We start from the raw sequence: 18,402 nt of genomic DNA, 5'->3' as shown, positions 1-18,402 counted from the left end.
AAATAGCAAAATAATTGAAATCATATATTTTTTTTATATCGACTTAAAGAATTAAAACATTAAAAACAGCTCTATTATTTAATTACAGTAATTAGTCCCAAATATACCTTTAAATAGCGTATGTCAGTTTACATGGTATCTTACACTTTCTGAAATATTGTCGACAAAAGCAATGGTAGCAAGATAAAATGGATGCTGAAAGCACATGAACTTGAAAGCACATTTTAAAGTCTAAACAGTATACTGCATTGCTAGTAAACAAAAATGCATTACCTTGTGTTGGTGGGCTTCAGAGTAAGAGTGAGTGGGAGTGTAGCACTACGCCCAGGTTATGTATCTCTTCCTCTTGTCAGGGTCTTAATGCTGCACTCCCTTTATGGACACCTGCTCTTTATACTGACCTCTTTACTGGTGAAAGGGTGTGAAAGGAACCATAATAAACAAAACAAGGAGGATTATGAACACGGAAACTCCCAGAAAGCGACAGGAACATTTCTTAACACCCAACAGAATATCATTATCGTATTCTTATTCAGACTTTTTAAATGTATTTGTTGTTTATTAGCATACAGTTGTGTGGTATCGTTTGCATGAGTGCTTGTGAAGCATTGTGTACTGCACAAAAAAAAAAGAAACACAAAATACATATTATTTCTTGACAGTGGTGGCATTGGTTACAGCAGATTCGGACTCCGGCCAGTCCCTCTGCAATGCGTCGGTCTTAATCTGATTCTTGTTTCTGTGGCTCAATATCAGAACCTGTCTTTATTTCCCCCTGGATACTGTCTGTAGAGTGAGTCCCACACTTTGGGTTTTGGAACAGAAGACCTGATTTGCTTGCTTATTAGCTGGACATCCGAGGAATGCAGTAATGTTGGAATACAAAGCCTGGGAGAATCAATTAAATATGTTTTTATTCCCCACTGGATATCATGCGCCCTGGAACCAGCACTGGTGGAATTTCTTCAAGGGTGTCTGGATCAGCATACAGTATTATCGTAGGCTTTTACTGATCCTGCTTAACTACCAAAGACTGCAGTGCTGCTAACATTGTTAGTTATATAAAATAAATATCCATATCACTTCTGACTTTGTGTTTTTATCACCATATTGTTGTTTTTCCCCACATTTAGAATGCCCCGATGTATTCCCTGATGTAAAATCCAGCTACCAGCTGTTTAAAAACGTAGCTTGAGCTGGTCTAAACTGGTCAACCAGCTACCAGCTGTTTCAGTTTGAGCTGTTTTCTTAGCAGGGTTTGGAAGCTTACTCCACTGACGCAACATCCTCTGTCAATTTGGGAGAGTGCAGGCTTGCGTCCTTATAAATATACAGTATGCAAACAGAGGGCACTTATTTTCACCTGGCAGTCCAACATCTGAGCTGCATGATTATTTACAGTAATATACTGTACTGCTATTGCCTGTCAGTGGACTACTAATGTAGCTGGCTCAGGCCACCACAGACTAGAGGTGGCCCTACTATTTGGTAAAGCACATAGTATGCTTCCAATCATTGCTTTGGTATTATTATGAATAATAATAATAATAATAATAATAATAATAATAATAATAATAATCATTATTCAACCCTTCTTCCTGAAAAAATGCAACTCCAATGACATTGGATTAATTTAATTTCTCATCCCATAATCCAGAATCCCTGGGAGTTCATCTAAATTTCTATGATGGCATTATTATTATTATGGTTAGAACACTTCTGGCTGAAATAGTGGGGAAAGCAAATATAAGGAGGGAGTTTGGGTTAAGCTAAGCGTATATTATTGTTGCTTTTCAATGTTAACATTTTCAGCCTTAACATTCAGATCACAGCTTCATGTCTTATAAGCATTCAATGCTCAAATGCTCCCATCCCCCCCCCCCCCCCCCCAATTAAGGCCTGTCCAATCTAAAGTATGTTCTCAATATCTTCCTTTGAGTATATTACTCCAAAATGTATCCCTCTCAATAAAACTAAAACAAACATCATAGTGCTTGTGTAGTCTTTTTTAAGTTTTTAAGCTTAAGCACATTACAGTCAGGAACATTCAGGAAATACGTAATTTGGCAAGAATCATTGTAGACGTAGACACCAGACACGACAATATGGAATATTCTAGACTGATGCCAAAATGAGCAGCCTCAATGTGCTAAATAGCCATGACAAATTCATGTTCAGGGGGCGACAACTGTGGCACAAATGGAGCTTTGTTTTATTGGCTCAACATCGTGACATGTCATGGCCAAAATGAAACCGTAGCTATTCCAACCAATCCGAATCAAAGCATAACCACACCATGCCTCATGGGTAACCAGTTATTCTCAGAAGGGGACATCTTCTGGGGCGCTTGTGTTCCCTGAGAGTTTTTTTTTCTTGTTGACAGCAAAGTCCCCAGTTATTTACTGTAAGACCAAATCTACCGAGTATTCCAACATTCAACACAATGCTGTCAAGACAAAGAGAATTTATCAATGAAAACCTACATTAATAATTCATTTTGATTTGTTGAATCCCAGAGCTCATTTTGGAAGAAATGGTTCAATTTCGAAGGGTAAGTGGACGAATCAAGTGAAGCCGTAAGACACGACAGCAACAAAGAACATGGCATGCCTCTATGTCCCCTTATCAAACACATTCTCTGTTAATCAAAGGTAATAAACGAAATCACTGAACAGCCAGACTCAAACCATCCTTTTCATTGTATTGTTTTCCAAGATTGTAGCATATGCAGAGCATTTTTGCATCCCGTGTTTTGGGTTCACGGGAAAATCAAACCTATTTGTAGGTTTCAGGTGTCACACAAAAGACACATTATCTTTGTTTGAATGGGTGTCTTTTCTGACAGCGGGGGGTTTGGGGAGGCCTCCTTTTTCCACAAAGGACCTGAAGCCCTCTGGGGACCCAACTAAATACGAGACATAATCGAAACGGATTCTTTATCAAACAAGTGAAGTCACACCACCATTGCCTTAAAGATGCTGCGGACTAAAGCAGAAGCTCCAACAGACAATGAGTCATGGCTAATGAACGGCTGTTCATGTGAAAGCCATACAATGTGCTCGCACATCAAAGGGGGACATTTGGAGACGTCCTCTCAGAATATCAAATCCAGTCGGGCGTTGTACGCATTTTTAAAGGAGTCTGGAGTCATTGTGTGATGTCATAATGAAGGTGAAGACGGTCGCTAATCTGTGCAATAACGGCACCGTGCAAGTTCACTGTAAAACAATGATAAAATAGCCGTACGGGATGAATCAAGATTAAACCAAACGTTAGAAGATCAAGAAACGGAACATAATACAAGAAATATATTTCGGGTTTGGCGTAGAGATAGAGATTAATGTAATAAGCATTACAGGCAGTTGGCAAACACAAGTCTTGATAATTGCGCTTTTCTCGAGTTTAATGCTTTTGGGGTTGGTACAGCACCACGATGTGGGACAGATCTCCAGAGTTTCAGTTTCTCTAGCTCTCGCTGACGGAAGGTTATATCTGAAATATTGAGCTTCAAAGCTTTCACATCCTAACACAGCAAAACTGAAATGCAGGGCAGTTCTTCAAAGATCAAAATGACAGACACCCAAAGAGTACTCTGAATGTACAATATCAAAATCCTATCAAATTGCCCCATAAACAACATGAGAGAAAAAGTCAGTTACAACCTTCTAGTTCGCAGGTCTTGTCTTCCCTACATTCATTTTTACAGCTGGTCATGTTGACTGTCAGCTTGAACTTTTTCAAATATCCCACACCCCAAAAACCATCTTAAGGGCCATACAAAATTGAGAGCAAGCTGAACCTGGTATATAGTTTTTTGTTTTTCATTGCAAAGTGGGGATAGAAAAAGTGTAAGGGGATAAAATCTAAGGACTGGCCTGTATATCTGAAGGCCTGACGACAGGTGACGGCTGAGGCTGTCGGATCTGCTTTGATCTCAGCCGATGAAACGTGCTTCCACACCCAGAGCTTCATATACAGGCGGCCTTTAGAGAATTCAGCCCTTTCAGCCCAGTGTGGGAAGGGGCTAGCAAAGCTATGCTAAAAATAGCATGGCTAACCACACCCCTCATTGAGAGGACATACAGTTGTGTTCAAATAAATAGTAGTGGGTTAAAAAAGTGAATAAAGTGCAAATATTTTTAATAGCTATTAGTTTAATATTGAGGCGGCACGGATGGTGCAGTGGGTAGCACTGCCGCCTCACAGCAAGGAGGTTCTGGGTTCGAATCCCCGTCGGCCGGGGCCTCTCTGTGCGGAGTTTGCATGTTCTCCCCGTGTCTGCGTGGGTTTCCTCCGGGTACTCCGGTTTCCTCCCACAGTCCAAAGACATGCATGTTAGGCTGATTGGAGAGTCTAAATTGCCCGTAGGTATGAGTGTGTGAGTGAATGGTGTGTGTGCCCTGTGATGGACTGGCGACCTGTCCAGGGTGTATTCCTGCCTTTCGCCCAATGTATGCTGGGATAGGCTCCAGCCCCCCTGTGACCCTGTTCAGGATAAGCGGGTTCAGATAATGGATGGATGGATGGATGGATAGTTTAATATTTCAAATGTATTTATCTGTTCAAAAAAATGGCAGTTTACATTTTCTCTTCGAACTCAAACACTGTATAACTGAAGAATTCTTTCAAGATTTAACTTCACTTTACTAATATTTAGTTGCGTAACCATTGTTTTTGATAACTGCTGCGCATCTGCTTTGCATCGAGTCAACCAACTTCTGGCACCATGAAACAGGTATTTCAGCCCAGGATGAATGAACTACATCCCACAGTTCCTGTGAATTTTTGGGTTTTGCTTCATTTTTTATGTCACCCCACAAGCTTTGAATGGGGTTGAGGTCGGGGGATTGTTGAATGGGGGTGAGGTCAGGGGAATGAGCTGGCCACTCCATTACCTCAATCCTTTTTGTCTGGAACCAAGATGTTGCTCGCTTACTCGTGTGTTTGGGGTCATTGTCTTGTTGAAACACCCATTTCAGGGGCATTACCTCTTCAGCATACGGCAACATAATCTCCTCAAGTATTTTGATGTATTCAAACTGATCTATGATCCCTGGTATATGAACCCAACACCGTTGTATGAAAAAATCCCCATACCATGATTTTTGCACCACCATGCTTCACAGTGTACTGTGGCTTGAATTCACCGACCTGGGGGTCGTCTGAGGTACTGTCGATGACCACTAGACCAGAAAAAAAGAACAATTTTACCCTCATCAGTCCACATGATGTTACGCCATTTCTCTTTGGGCCAATCAATGTGTTCCTTGGCAAATTTTAACCGATTCTGCACATGCCATTTATTCAACAATGGTGCTTCTTGCTGATAGCTTAGCTTTGATCAAATGTCTTCTAACTGTGACAGCATTTACTGGTAATTGTAGATCATCTTTGATCTTTCTGGAGCTGATGAATGGCTGAATCTTTGCCATTCTATTCTTCGAATCTGTTTTGACAGTAGTTGCTTGTTTTCTTCTGTGCGTTTTGGGTTTTGTTGCCATTTTAAAGCATTTGAGATCATTTTAGCTGAGCATCCTATAATTTGCTGCACTTCTTTATACGTTTTCCCCTCTCCAATCAACTTTTTAATCAAATGACATTGTTCCTCCGGCCCATTTTCAATTCAGATGGAAATATATTTTATATTCCTTAATAAAGGACAATTAATTTGATACCTGTTTTTTCACAGAATGAATTAATTCTCTAATTATACTCCACACTGCTATTATTTTGAACATGCTCCTTTCAATGAATTAATCAATTACTCTGAACAAGCAGCGTGCATGTCATGACAGTTTTTCCATTACACTACTACATCTACAAGTAAAGTATTTGCCATGCAGATTTAGCACTACTACTAATAACAGTGGTTCATCAGGTTACTGATGTTGTACTGCGATTTTCTTGAACACAACTGTACATATGCAGATGTAGACACACAAAATGTCTATACATTTGACAGCTTATTCTTTCTTCAGGACTTCATTAAGCATCTTGCATGTTTTATTCCAAATGGTTTTGGTTTACAGTAATGTCTTACGTGTCCATACTCTGATAACAGCAAACAATGAATAGATTATGTAATACGGTGGTGAAGGGATTAAGTGACTCCTTAAATATCACAGGAAGATCTTAATCTCCTAGAAGTGCCATATTTGAAGGCCATATTTTTCCAAAGCAGGTCAGGATGGACTTGGCTTTCCCCCTTATGGACAGATGAGAATATTAACCTATTAACCTATTAAGTGTGGCAAAGGAAAGAAACTGGCCATGATCCAAAGGATATTAACTCACCTGTGGAACATGGTGGTGGTCCTGCTATGATTTGGGCATGTGTGGCTGCCACAGGAATCAGCTCTCCTGTCTTCATTGATGATGTTACTGCTGGTAGCAGCAGTCGGATGAAGGCTGAAGTATAGAAACATTTTATCTGCTCGGATACAACCAAATACCTTAAAACCCATTGGATGGTGCTTCACCTTACAGCAGGACCATGACCCTAAAAATGCTGCTAAAACAACCAAAAAGTGAATCTCCCCCCAACCTCAATCCAACTGACCATTCATATATTTTCCTCTCTGTGTGTATACAGTGTTTAAAGGTACGATAGGTAATCTAACGGTCAACAGAGGAATAGCAGCAACAAACACCTTCAAACCACAACACTGTTTATCCCACCCGTTCCCAGTGAACGTTGAAATAACATTGGCTGTGGCAATTACAACCAATTTTCAACCAATGAGCTTGAATTATTTTGCAATGCTTTGGTACAGAGTGTCGGACCGTCAACTGTATATTTTGAACCCGAATATAAGGACTATAAACACAGGCAGAAGGTGAGTCAGCATGTCAGTGAGCCTTTTTCAATGATAGGAAGGGATTTACAATGATCTTGTAACAATGTTTTAACACAAACATCTTTTAGCTATTGTACCTTACTTAAAAATGAAACATGAAAAGAAAATCCATAAATTAACTTAATTTCTTCAGCATTATTCTTATTACTACAATAGAATTGACAAATTATCAATTATAATGAGACCGGTTTGCACAAAAAGGAGGTTGCACAGAAACAGACACCCTCCGTTTGTCTTACAGGGATGTTCTTACCAGCACCAGCACCATACCGTGACAAAACCTGGCATGTGCAGAGGATATCACCGATGAGCATCTCAGCTTATAGCTAAAGGCAGTTATTAAATACATAAATAAATAAATAATTGCACAAACAAATAACCTGATGCAGCCGATCCGACACCAAGACCAAGACCGCTTTGTCACTGAACAAAGCTGCTATAAGCAAGCCCTTTTGCTTTTGAGACCATCGCGTACAAAAGCACGTATTGTGTTTCCCCTTATTATGTACCACCATGTACCAACCCTGAAGGTCAAGTGTCACTCAGGTTATCCATATCTCTCCTCAGAACGCCACATAATAAGGTTCATCATTTTAGAGATCTTGCACAAATCCAAGCAGATACTGGAGATGATATTGGGGTTTTGAAATGGGGGAAAAAATAAGAACCCACAAAATTTATTTTTAAATGGAATCCGAGGAACTTGACATCGTGGTTCGTCTGAAACAGCCTCCTACCTACCGAGTCCTCAAAATGCGTACAGTCTACTACACACTAACAAATATCCTCCATACTATTTTCTCTTGATTTATGGGAACCAAAGATGTCTTCTTAAAAAACATGGGCTGAAGGGTGGTGCAACAGGCTAAGATGCAGCAGACTTGCGGTTGCAGTTTGCTGCAGTTGCACACCTGGGACCGGGGTTCGAGTCCCGGTCCTGCCAATAGCCAAGTTTGGCCGGCTCATGTGGAGCGGCATTAATTGGCTCGTCCCTCCAGAGGGAGGGCCTTGGCAGGGTTAGCTGATCGCCGTACAATAAGCGCCTTGGACGCCTTGGAACCACGGACACGATTAGAGAGATGAGACATCTTGAAGAAGGCGTGTCGCTCTTCCTCGGCCGCCAGGGGGTGGGGTGTGGATGGTGTGTCTAACACTAACTCAAATTGAATTAGAGGAGGGTACAATTGGCTACTAAATTGGGAGAAAAAGGGAAAAATCAGAAAAAACTAACAAAACATGGGCTAGGTTTGATTCCACTTTTACACAATCTACCATTGAGAAAAAAACGTTACTGTCATTATTTTGTAGTTTCCATTTGACATTCATTTCTAGGTAGTGTTGGACATATCAGTTTCTCAACTTGGTTTTCTTATGACTGGTGATTGGTATTGTATTGTTGTCAGTTATACAAGTGCTAATTAGTTGGGTGAGGCCTTTTTGCTTCAAGCACCCCTCTCAATCTGTACCGAAAAAGCTGTTAGTGAGTGTATGAGTGTCCGTCACCCTCCAGCTAGGCCTACTGGACCAGCCTACAGCCTACAGACAGCAGAGGAAGTGCCAGAACACGTTACTGAAGCTAGCTAGCACGTTAGCGCGCTAACCTAGACCGAACACTTAAGAGGAACATCTTTTCAGAGCCTTTGTAACATAATGGCATGCAAAAAGATCCAGGGGAAAGAAAAACATTTATTTTAATACATCCTTACTTGAATTCCAAACAGAAATATATCACCTTGAGTCCAATCCCCTTAAATTGCATGAATATATTTCCACATAGTGTGTGCAAAATGTCCCATCTTTCTGATACAATGTCTCATGTATGTTCAAGATGATTTGCTTGATTACAAATTATAAAGCAGAAAAAGACCCAACACCATCCCAACTGCATTCCATGGTTATTCAAACCCAAAGTCATTAATCCCAGCTGCAAGCGGCCATCTTAGATTCATGAGCAATGTATTGGCTATAGAGATGTCACTCTATTCATTGGCATCCAATGACGAGAGCTACTGGTAGTTATCGGTCTTCATGTCGTTGAGACCCAGGTCCTCGTTCTGCTCGAAGGTTCTCTCATACTTCTCCACAGTCATCTCTGGGTCTGGGTCCGGAGCGTAGACGTTCTGCCGAAAGAAAGTCTTAGTCTTCCTTACACATCCTCCGGAACGCGTTTTACTCCGCTACTGTATAATGTGCATCTTCAATAATGCATTATACAGCAGCACATGCTAGTGAAGGTCTCAAATAGACCTCCCTGCCATTACTTATACAACAGATTCTTATCACGTTTTCAGTATCAGCAGGTGAAGAACAGAACACAGAATTATGGTATGTGGTTAGCCACAGGTGTAATGATACTAGTGCAGTGCAGTCAAAAACATTACAATTGGACAAACCGTATACTATACAGAAATATAGAGCATACATACAATCATTTCAGGTGCAATTATGGAGAGCGGACTCGAGCAGTAAAATTGCATTTTCATCGCCTTTAAATGTTATAAGGGGTATGACAATTTGGCTTTGCCCAAGGGTAAAGAAAAAGTTACTAAATGATATTTGGCACAGGACTAACATCATTAAGGAATATGTACTCCAATAATCTTTTCCATCTTCTTCTGGGATTAGTGTGCAGAAGGTGCAATGCCAAAAGAAGCTCATGAATTTTAAGAAACATGCAGTTAGCTTAAAATTGGCACATAAGATCTCCGTTGGTAAAAAGTGATCCAATTTACATAGAAATAGGTCTGTGGATTTCCTAACACACAACTTACACATACACATGTCCATGACATTTTTCTGTTCCTGGTTACAGGGGCTTGTGTGATTTTATTTGCAGTAACTGCAGTGAGCACTTTCCTACTCAAGTGCACGGTTTATACCACTTATATACTTTATAAATCTTTATACATTTTTCTTTTACAAAGTAATGTAAAGTACACATTTGAAATGCATTCCTTTAATTCTGGGATAAATAAGAGGATTTTACCTGCATATAGCTGTTCCCTGCTGGGTCATCTAGGATGATGTGAACATCCCGTTCACCAGAAATTACCTGAAATATTTACAGAGGTCTAAATTTACAAAGAACACCATGTACTGCAAGCATGAAACATGAATTGAACTTTTTTGCATTACAGCAAATATACTTTTCATAAAGTACAAAAAATAACCTGGTCAATCTTCTTTCCAAAGAGCTGGATTTTCTCAGCTCTTCCTGGTGTGGCACTGTCTCCACAGATGAAAGGGTTTCTTGAAACAATCTAGAGAAAACACATAATAAATAAATACATTTCACAATAACATAAAATCAGTAAGTACAATACAGGTCAACTGTAGCATTTAGGTATTTTAAAGAGTACATGCTTGTCTGAGGTCTCCTGAGTATGTAGAAGTTGCAAAAACAAGTGCCGATATACATTTGCAATGAGGCATTTTAAATTGGGCACAATTTCTTTTTTGGAGTATATTGGCCCAGTTTTACATACACAGATTAAGCTTAGTCCTGGACTAAACTGCGTTTTATAGGGAGACTCTTCGTTCAAACTTGAATTTTATTCAAAAAGAAGCTTATTCTGTGTCTTTGAAACTGGCCCCTAGTGTTGCCCATCTTCGTCTGTACAATCTGTGGTTTCAGCTTCGAGACTCCGCACTCACCAGGTGTTTGATGTCTTTGAGGAGGCCCTCCAGGGTGGTGAACTTCCCTCCGACAGCGGCCATGCCCAGCTCGAACTCCAGCTCAGGGATGAGGACGCTGCAGGTCTCCGACTGCAATCCACACAGACGGCCATTTTACACCCCGAGGCCCCATCCACTTCCTGCACCTCCTCAAGTCCTTACGATTATTACATGTGACCATTACATGTCCTAAGGCCTACAAATCCAATCTGTCGTAAGAAATGGCATTGGTGATGCTTTCTTTCCAACACAAGTGCAAGTAGGGATTTCCCATGCCATTCCAATCGCTGTTTGTACCTTGCTTAGGTTTCTCATGCTGTGCTGATTGATATGACTGAACATTTATTAAGTTAATTTTAAATGAAAAGTTAAATTAATTCTGCAATTGGTGTCATTTTAAAACACCATAACATTTATGGTAAATGGTTGGCATTTATATAGCGCCTTTATCCAAAGTGCTGTACAATTGATGCTTCTCATCTACCCATTCATACACACACTCGCACACCGACGGCGATTGGCTGCTATGCAAGGCGCCGACCAGCTCGTCAGGAGCATTTGGGGGTTAGGTGTCTTGCTCAGGGACACTTCGACACAGCCCGGGCGGGGGATGGAACCGGCAACCCTCCAATTGGCAGACGACTGCTCTTACTGCCTGAGCCATGTCGCCCCTACATTTATTTTGGTGAAATATACCCATGATCAAATTGTTGGAGGTAAATTAATACGTTTTGACCTGGGGCCGGTATGACAATGCAGGTTTGCGGTAAAAATAGCTGTTCTGGGTTTTACTCATAAGCCTGCATTGTGATACAGGCCCCTGGAGTGGTCCATCAGTTGTTTAGCATAAATGCTCACTAACATAGCATAAACACAAGGGGAGTCTGTTACCAGTTGCAGGCGCGATGCTGCTTCAAATATGTAATGATGTGTTGGCAATGAATGAAATACCCAAGACCAAATTTTCTGGAGATGGTGTTGACATTAAAACCTAATTTTGGTGAAAATTGAATCCATTTAAAAAAATAGGTTTTCTTTCCAAATCAGATTTCAAGATTAAAATTACACATAACAAGTTACCTTACTAATCAAAATCTGTGACGATGCGGTCCAAATGTGTATTGAGTTGACATGGAATTACCCTTATGTTTCATAAATCCGTATGGCCAGGTTTACCTTAAGCAGGTCCCGGGACATATCCGAGGGGTCCGTCAGATGAAGGGTTATTTTGGTCCCCAGGTCTTCTGTAGCGCCACCAGATTTTACCTTCAAAAAAATAAATTGGCACCAGGTTTCATCTCGAATGGTAATGGCGGCACCAAAGTACGTTTCTCTTACGAGGTGACCGTGAAGCAAATGCAACGATCATAAATGAATTATAAATCACCTCGTTGGTCCTGTGTCCACAGCTGTCACAGTTGGTCGCCATGATGATCACTTCCTTAAAGTGAGGGATTTCTAGAGAATGGTCAAGGATAAAATATGAAAATATCTTCCATAAGCGTTAGTGTCCATTTCTAAGCAAAGTGAAAAGCAGTTAGTTTGCATAAATGCAACTCCACCACCCCCCCCACAAAAAACAAAAAGGATACGGACAAGCTTCATGTTGGTAGAAGCTGGTGCGTTGCACTCTGGACAGTTAGTGTTAAACATCAAGACCTGAAGCAGAGGAAGGGAAGACAAACAGACACGAGAGGACTTATTTCAAAATAAGAAACGCAGCCACATCCGTGTTGTACACGTTGTTTTCATGCTCGTTTTGGCATTCATGGATTTTATGTTTTTAATTTGTAGAAGAACCTAGGCACACTTTGGATTAAGCGTCTGTTAAATGACTAAAATGTAAAATGCTGTATCATAACGGAGTAAAGGTTCACTCTGACCTCGTTTCTTAACGTGTTCATGTCGTTGCCTGGTTTTTCCGCATTGTCCTCTTCTGTATCATCATCATCAGCCTGCAAGACAACGTTCACGTTAGGGGACGGGAGGATTTAGCCGAGCCAGTGCTAACATATTAGAACGGGACTGAACATATTCACTCCGTGAACCGCCAGTCTTAACCGCCGGTCTCCCAGCGTGAGCCCGCCTGATCACCAGTCAGCCCAGGTCGGCTCATGTCACCCCGCTTCTCATTGGCCTCCACTGTCTTCCTATTGCCGCACGCATCCGATTCAAGGCCCTAGTGTTGGCATTTCAGGCTGCTAAGGGGACTGCCCCACCTTACATACAATCCTTGATCACTCCCTACTCCCCAGCTAGACCACTCCGGTCTGCCAGCTCTGGTCGCCTTATGGTTCCCTCTCTACGAGCACCTGGCGGTGGAGCTGTACGTTCACGCCTGTTTTCCGTTCTGGTTCCTCAATGGAGGAATGACTTGCCTACCACTGTCAGGACAGCAGAATCCCTCCCCCTATTTCGATGCAGACTAAAAACACACCTTTTCAAACTCTACCTTAGTCCTCCCTCCTGATTTCCCCACCCCCCTTTCTGATATCCCTATCCCTCTTGTCTTAACCCCCCAAAAAAAAAAAAAAAATAATAATTATGAGGACTATATGTTTAGAACAGCATTGTCCTAGTTATGGATGTGATGTGATGCTTTGACTTGTGGAAGAACCTATGCACTTGTAAGTCGCTTTGGATTAAAAGCGTCTGCCAAATGACTAAAATGTAAAAATGTCTTAAGTGTTTTAGTCTTGTATTGAAACTTAAGATCTTCTTTTTTTTGTCTCAAGTAGAAAATATTAGCTTGAGTCAAATCACAGCTCGGTTTGGTTGACAAGTGAAATTGTCACTCCGCTGGCGAATCTTGAAACGAGTTAAACCCTCACCTCACTGGCAATATCACCTTACTAAGTAATAAAAATAAGATTTTAAGTCTAAATATAAGATACAAGATAAAAATACTAGTTTAAGACGCTTATTTTGTGGTTTTGCAGTGTTAGAAAGGCAGGTAAAAAGGAGAGAGTCTGTTTGAAAGACATGGCTATGAAAAGCAGATTCAGAGATAATCCGCAGTGAAAGCCGTGAGATTCATGACAGTCGCTTCAGCAGGCTGTACCGGAGCCTAATGACAGCCTTATGAAAGCAAGCCGTCACTCACCAAACAGCCTGTTGTTCAAATCTTTGTGTTCAAGACATTCAAAATAACTGCTTGCATTTGACCGCTTTATATTTCAATGGCTTCCTTATTATGTCTCAAGGATGGTAGGCAGGAACAATAGTTTGTCATTAGTTTTTTCTTCTTCTCTTTTTTTTTTTTTTTTTTAAACCACTGTTTACCGTCTTGTTAATACATTTATGTTAAAATGCATTTCTAAATACAGATGTATACACACAAGCAACTACATTAGTACAGAGGCATTACATTTGTGAATATATAATGTGTTGACATTACCACTGGCAATTCCCTTTGAAAACTGCCATCCCTTGCGAAAAACCAAATCCATTGTGATGCTCCAATATTCAAGAATGGGTTTCACAGAAGACAAAACAAGAATACTTGCCCCTTAGTTAAGTATACAAATACTATCTGCTTAGTGCCTTCTAGTATAGTGCAAAACTGAAAACTGATAAACAAGAAGGAAATTATTTATAGGCATCCATTTTTGAGACACTATTGACAAAGCAAAACACATTACAAGTACACATTACAATCCAGACTGTGCATAAAGCCAGTGAGGGATAGATCTTGTTTTGTCAGAAAAGACACAGTACCCGAACAAAACTACGTACCTTGCTTTTTTATCTCTTAAGGCTACTGTTCAGAAACTCCCCTCAAATACTTGATAAGCAACGAGTACACAGATTAACAACTAATCAGTCACAATACATTAGCGCTAATCTCAAAGTACTGAAACATTTAGAAGTGCCAACCTGGGTCAAAGTAGTGAAAGTGAAGAGCCCCTGTCTATTTAATCTAAGTAAAGAGACCCTGTACATTTCAGTCTACCCAGGTTTTAGAGCAGGAGTGTCCAATCTCACCCGAAAATGGGTGCAGGCCCTTTTCCGATAAGATGTGACATCCCCGTTTTAGAGGGTGTGATAACGTGAAAATGCCTTACATGCAAAAACTCACCCAGGAGCCAGACTGAGGTAGACAGACGAGTATCTGGTGTTATAACGTGCCAACTGGCTCCCGTACCTTAAGTCCTAACCGAGCGTCCTGTTCAGGTGTCCTCTTGAAGTGTGAAATGGAGAGGGCCTCGTCTTTTTGAGGGGCATTCGGGTTCTCCACAAAACTGTTTCCAGAAGGGTCGTCAATCACCTGTGGGGAAACACCAACACGACAACATTTAGGTTACGCTTTATTTTACAGCCTGTACTAGGCCAGGTAACTATTTTGCTCGAGGCAAGTACTATGAAACGGGCTGTAAAACATTCTTACCAGTACTTACATATGGTTCTTACAGACTTCGTTTCACAGTAGTTGCCACTCATACCCAATAATTACACAATAATTCTCAATTATCAAAAATCCTCAACACATAGTACAAATCCGCACTATGAAACTTTCAGTATTGCGATGCCTTCTCTTTCTCTAACCCTCTCATATTATCCCCCTGCCTGAATAAAGCAGGCCGTAAAAAAAAAAACACAAAAAAAACATAAGGAGGATGAACTGCATGTTCTCCTTAAAATATATAAATACTTATTCTCAAAACTGAACATTTGAATTGATGAAGCTAACTGTGCACTTTACTCTTGTAGCTCTACCAATGTTGCCAAAGGGCTGACAAAGTGGCTTCTCTCATCACAATTCTCTCTGCAGAACAGGGACCTGATTCACAACTGCACCGGATAAAACCCAGAACCCTCACAAATCTCGGTAATCCTGCTTGGTGAAATAGCCCTGTTCGCTAAGGGAGGCCTGATCAAGGCAGTGTCTGGGTGGCAGCGAACACCTTCTTAATCACTTGACTGCTCAAAGGGATATCCAAAAAGACTTTAGAAACTGCTCATTAGCTGCACTCACCAGAGTGAATTCCTGTTCAACGTCCTTCAGCTTCTTCAGCTTCTCAATGAACTTGTCGATTTTCTCAGCGACTTCTGGGGCTGTGGCCTGCGGGGAGACGTGAATACTTAACCCGCAAAAAAAAAATAACTTTTATACCTCCAATTATGCCGATTAATAGCTGTTGATTTGCATTTTCTCTAAAGTCTCTAGCACCTGCCGTATGGGCTGCTCCTGTTCCAAGCCTGCAGCGGCCCTCTCAATGAGGCCTTCGATGGTGGAAAGAGCTGATGTTTGGGAGAAAGGGAGAAAAAAGATGGCCAGGTTAGTGACTGCAAAGGGAAGTTATGATTGTGTGATTTTGGAAAATTTGGGAAAACTTTGAAAAAATGTGGGAAATGTTTTAATGTGTTTTCCTGTGCGCTCCGTACAGCAGAAGCCCTGTCCATGTGGAGCGCTCTTCACAGTAATAGGTATCAGCAGTATTTACCTTTGTTAATAACTGTAACTGTTGGTTAAGTTTACAATTATTATGAACGGGCCTCCTGTGCCTTCTTAGTGACATTGTACTTCTCAGTTCTTATCCATATTCCCCAAGTCACTCTGAATAAGGACATCTACCAATTAACCGCAATGTAATCCTATTGGTTCTCTATACCATTTTAGCCATGGCTAACGGGCAATTGTGGAACTGGATTCAACTGCCACTTCCCATTGGAGCCTCATCAACACAAGACCATTACCTGAAGCAGTGATTTATTAGAAAAACTCAGCCTGAGCAGATTTGTTGTACCATAGTGTCAGCTTGATAGTTGTGGCTACCTTAAGCCTTCTAACTTACACCCTTTTTGCGTGTAGGCAGGAATTTCAAAATCCAGCTCCGGGATTCTTGTAGTTGCGCTATCCGCCTTCACCACTTCTCGGTTCAAGTCCTGAACAAACAAAGAGAAAGTATGCATGGCCTAAAATCTACAGATATTTGCTAGACATCAGACCTGGGTCAAATACGTAATTGTTTTGGATTCAGATAATTGTCTGTGCTTGATTGATCTTGCCTGGTGCAATTGAGTCAACAAAGAGGAAGAGAAGGTCCTCTCTGCACTTATTGGGCGTATTTCATAGGTTCTAATAGACCAGACAAGCTCAGTAAAGTGTAGAAGTGTATTAGAATCCAAAAGAATTAAGCATTTGACCCAGGCCTGTTAGACATACAAAGGTAAGGATGGATTGAGGCATAAGGTGGCTCTGCATGGTGCCATTGCCCTCTAGAGGCCACAATAAAAGGTGCTTCGGTTACACAAGAACTTTTGATTCACGACATTGTTCTTTTCTACAAAACGTCTGTAGGTTCCTTTGCGTGGCTTACCTCTTTCGATCTAACACGGAGGGTGTACGTGACTCCCTGGTCCTGAATGCGACCCGCTGATTGGATCTCGGTGTTGGTCCAGTTGCAGTGTGGGCAGGTGAATGAGCTTATGATGATCTCTTTGAAGAAGGGAATCCTTGTCAGCAACAGACGAGTGCTTCCCTATATAGAAAGCGAATTGCTAAATATTATATGCATTATACGCGGTTGCCCACTCTAGTCACACCTGTCAGTCTAAACTCACTTCAAGGAATAAAACGTACACATTCTCCTGCGCCACACCTTGGACAAAATAGGTTAACTTCCGTAATAACTCTGGATAAGGTAGCTACATAGATCACGAATTGTAACACATTAGTAACGTTAATACGGCAAGTGCCGCGAACAAAATAGTAATGGGCTAACTTAGACTAGAGCTAAGGACATGCTGTCAAGTTACCACCGTACCACTGTCATTGAAGTCGGCTGACAGCTAGTTAGCGATCTAACGTTAATGTAAAATCCCGAATAAATAAACAAAAACCCCGTTCTTTCACCATACTGGATCAGGCAAAACAGCTAGCTAGCACAAGACATTATAACTAAAGAATAAAAAAATAAAAAATAAGAAAAAAACCCCCCCAAGAACTAACGCTAGCTTGCAATCAATCATAAAAACAATTTACATTTTCATAACAGTTCATGCAGAGACTCTCGATAACAGTTGGTTGCATGTCATCGTCTTCAGCGCTTATCTCTTTAAAAACAGCAGTTTCACCTCGTACATCGTTCTCTCCTATTAATGACATGACTCAGCAAAACAGACAAAGGTTAGAAAATAACAAGTACAATCAAAACTATCGCCACGCTGCCTAAATACTGCTCTGCTTTCTAGAACTTTCTACGCTTCCGCCTTTCTACACGTTTCTGCCCGGAACCAGAGAGGAAAAGGCGGAGTCTGAACCGGAAACTGAACAGACTTTTCATTGTGTCATTCTCATAGCCACAGGACCATATGCGCGCTTGCGCAGAACGTGACAGTGAGTTAAGGCCTCTATACATGCATTCTTCCCCGTGAAACAAAGACGGTAAGGAGGAAACGAGTACAACGGAAAGCTCTCCTAAAATAGGACACCCACTTCATCCACCGCAGGATAATTTTGCGCCGACATCGTTAAGGCTGATGTTGAAACCTTTACCACATGTGCTCAAACCGGCTATATTGTCACGAAACGATTACCCTCATGTTGTGTTCGGGTCGAATTCGACCGATTTAGTTTTCTCTGTGATTGTCATAATGTTCCAGGATTTTGTCCACACAGGACAACTGAACATACAAAATACAATGTGGTAATTCTCATATAATTTAGGGTGTTTTATTGAACTTTTGTTCCCGGTCAAAAATTTCCGGACATTAGAAATTAATGGGTGAGATTACATTTAAAAAGACATCAATCTGTCTTTTTTTATTCCTGCGAATAGCTGTTCTCAGTTCTTATCCATATTCCCAAAGTCACTCTGGATAAGGACATCTACCAAGTAGCCGCAATGTTGGGTGCTTTATTTAACTT

The 18,402-nt window shown here is 41.0% G+C and overlaps 1 protein-coding gene across 1 annotated transcript; it reads right to left on the bottom strand.

Annotated features, from left to right (window-relative positions):
• Positions 1-8,523: 8,523 nt before the first annotated feature.
• On the bottom strand, positions 8,524-17,782 carry zpr1 (ZPR1 zinc finger). The gene is made up of 14 exons (XM_061218122.1): positions 17,518-17,782; positions 16,853-17,014; positions 16,328-16,418; positions 15,703-15,773; positions 15,508-15,594; positions 14,677-14,799; positions 12,416-12,487; positions 12,125-12,191; positions 11,920-11,990; positions 11,709-11,798; positions 10,512-10,622; positions 10,028-10,117; positions 9,844-9,909; positions 8,524-8,977 (listed from the first exon to the last, which is right to left on the bottom strand). Exons 1-14 carry the CDS (start codon positions 17,638-17,640, stop codon positions 8,864-8,866), a joined length of 1,338 nt encoding a protein of 445 aa, XP_061074106.1. The 5' UTR covers positions 17,641-17,782; the 3' UTR covers positions 8,524-8,863.
• Positions 17,783-18,402: the final 620 nt, after the last annotated feature.

The sequence above is a fragment of the Conger conger genome, chromosome 13, assembly GCF_963514075.1.
Source record: "Conger conger chromosome 13, fConCon1.1, whole genome shotgun sequence".
NCBI lineage: Eukaryota > Metazoa > Chordata > Actinopteri > Anguilliformes > Congridae > Conger > Conger conger.
Note: the sequence above shows the minus strand (reverse complement) of the source record. Positions and strands in the feature narration are given on the sequence as shown.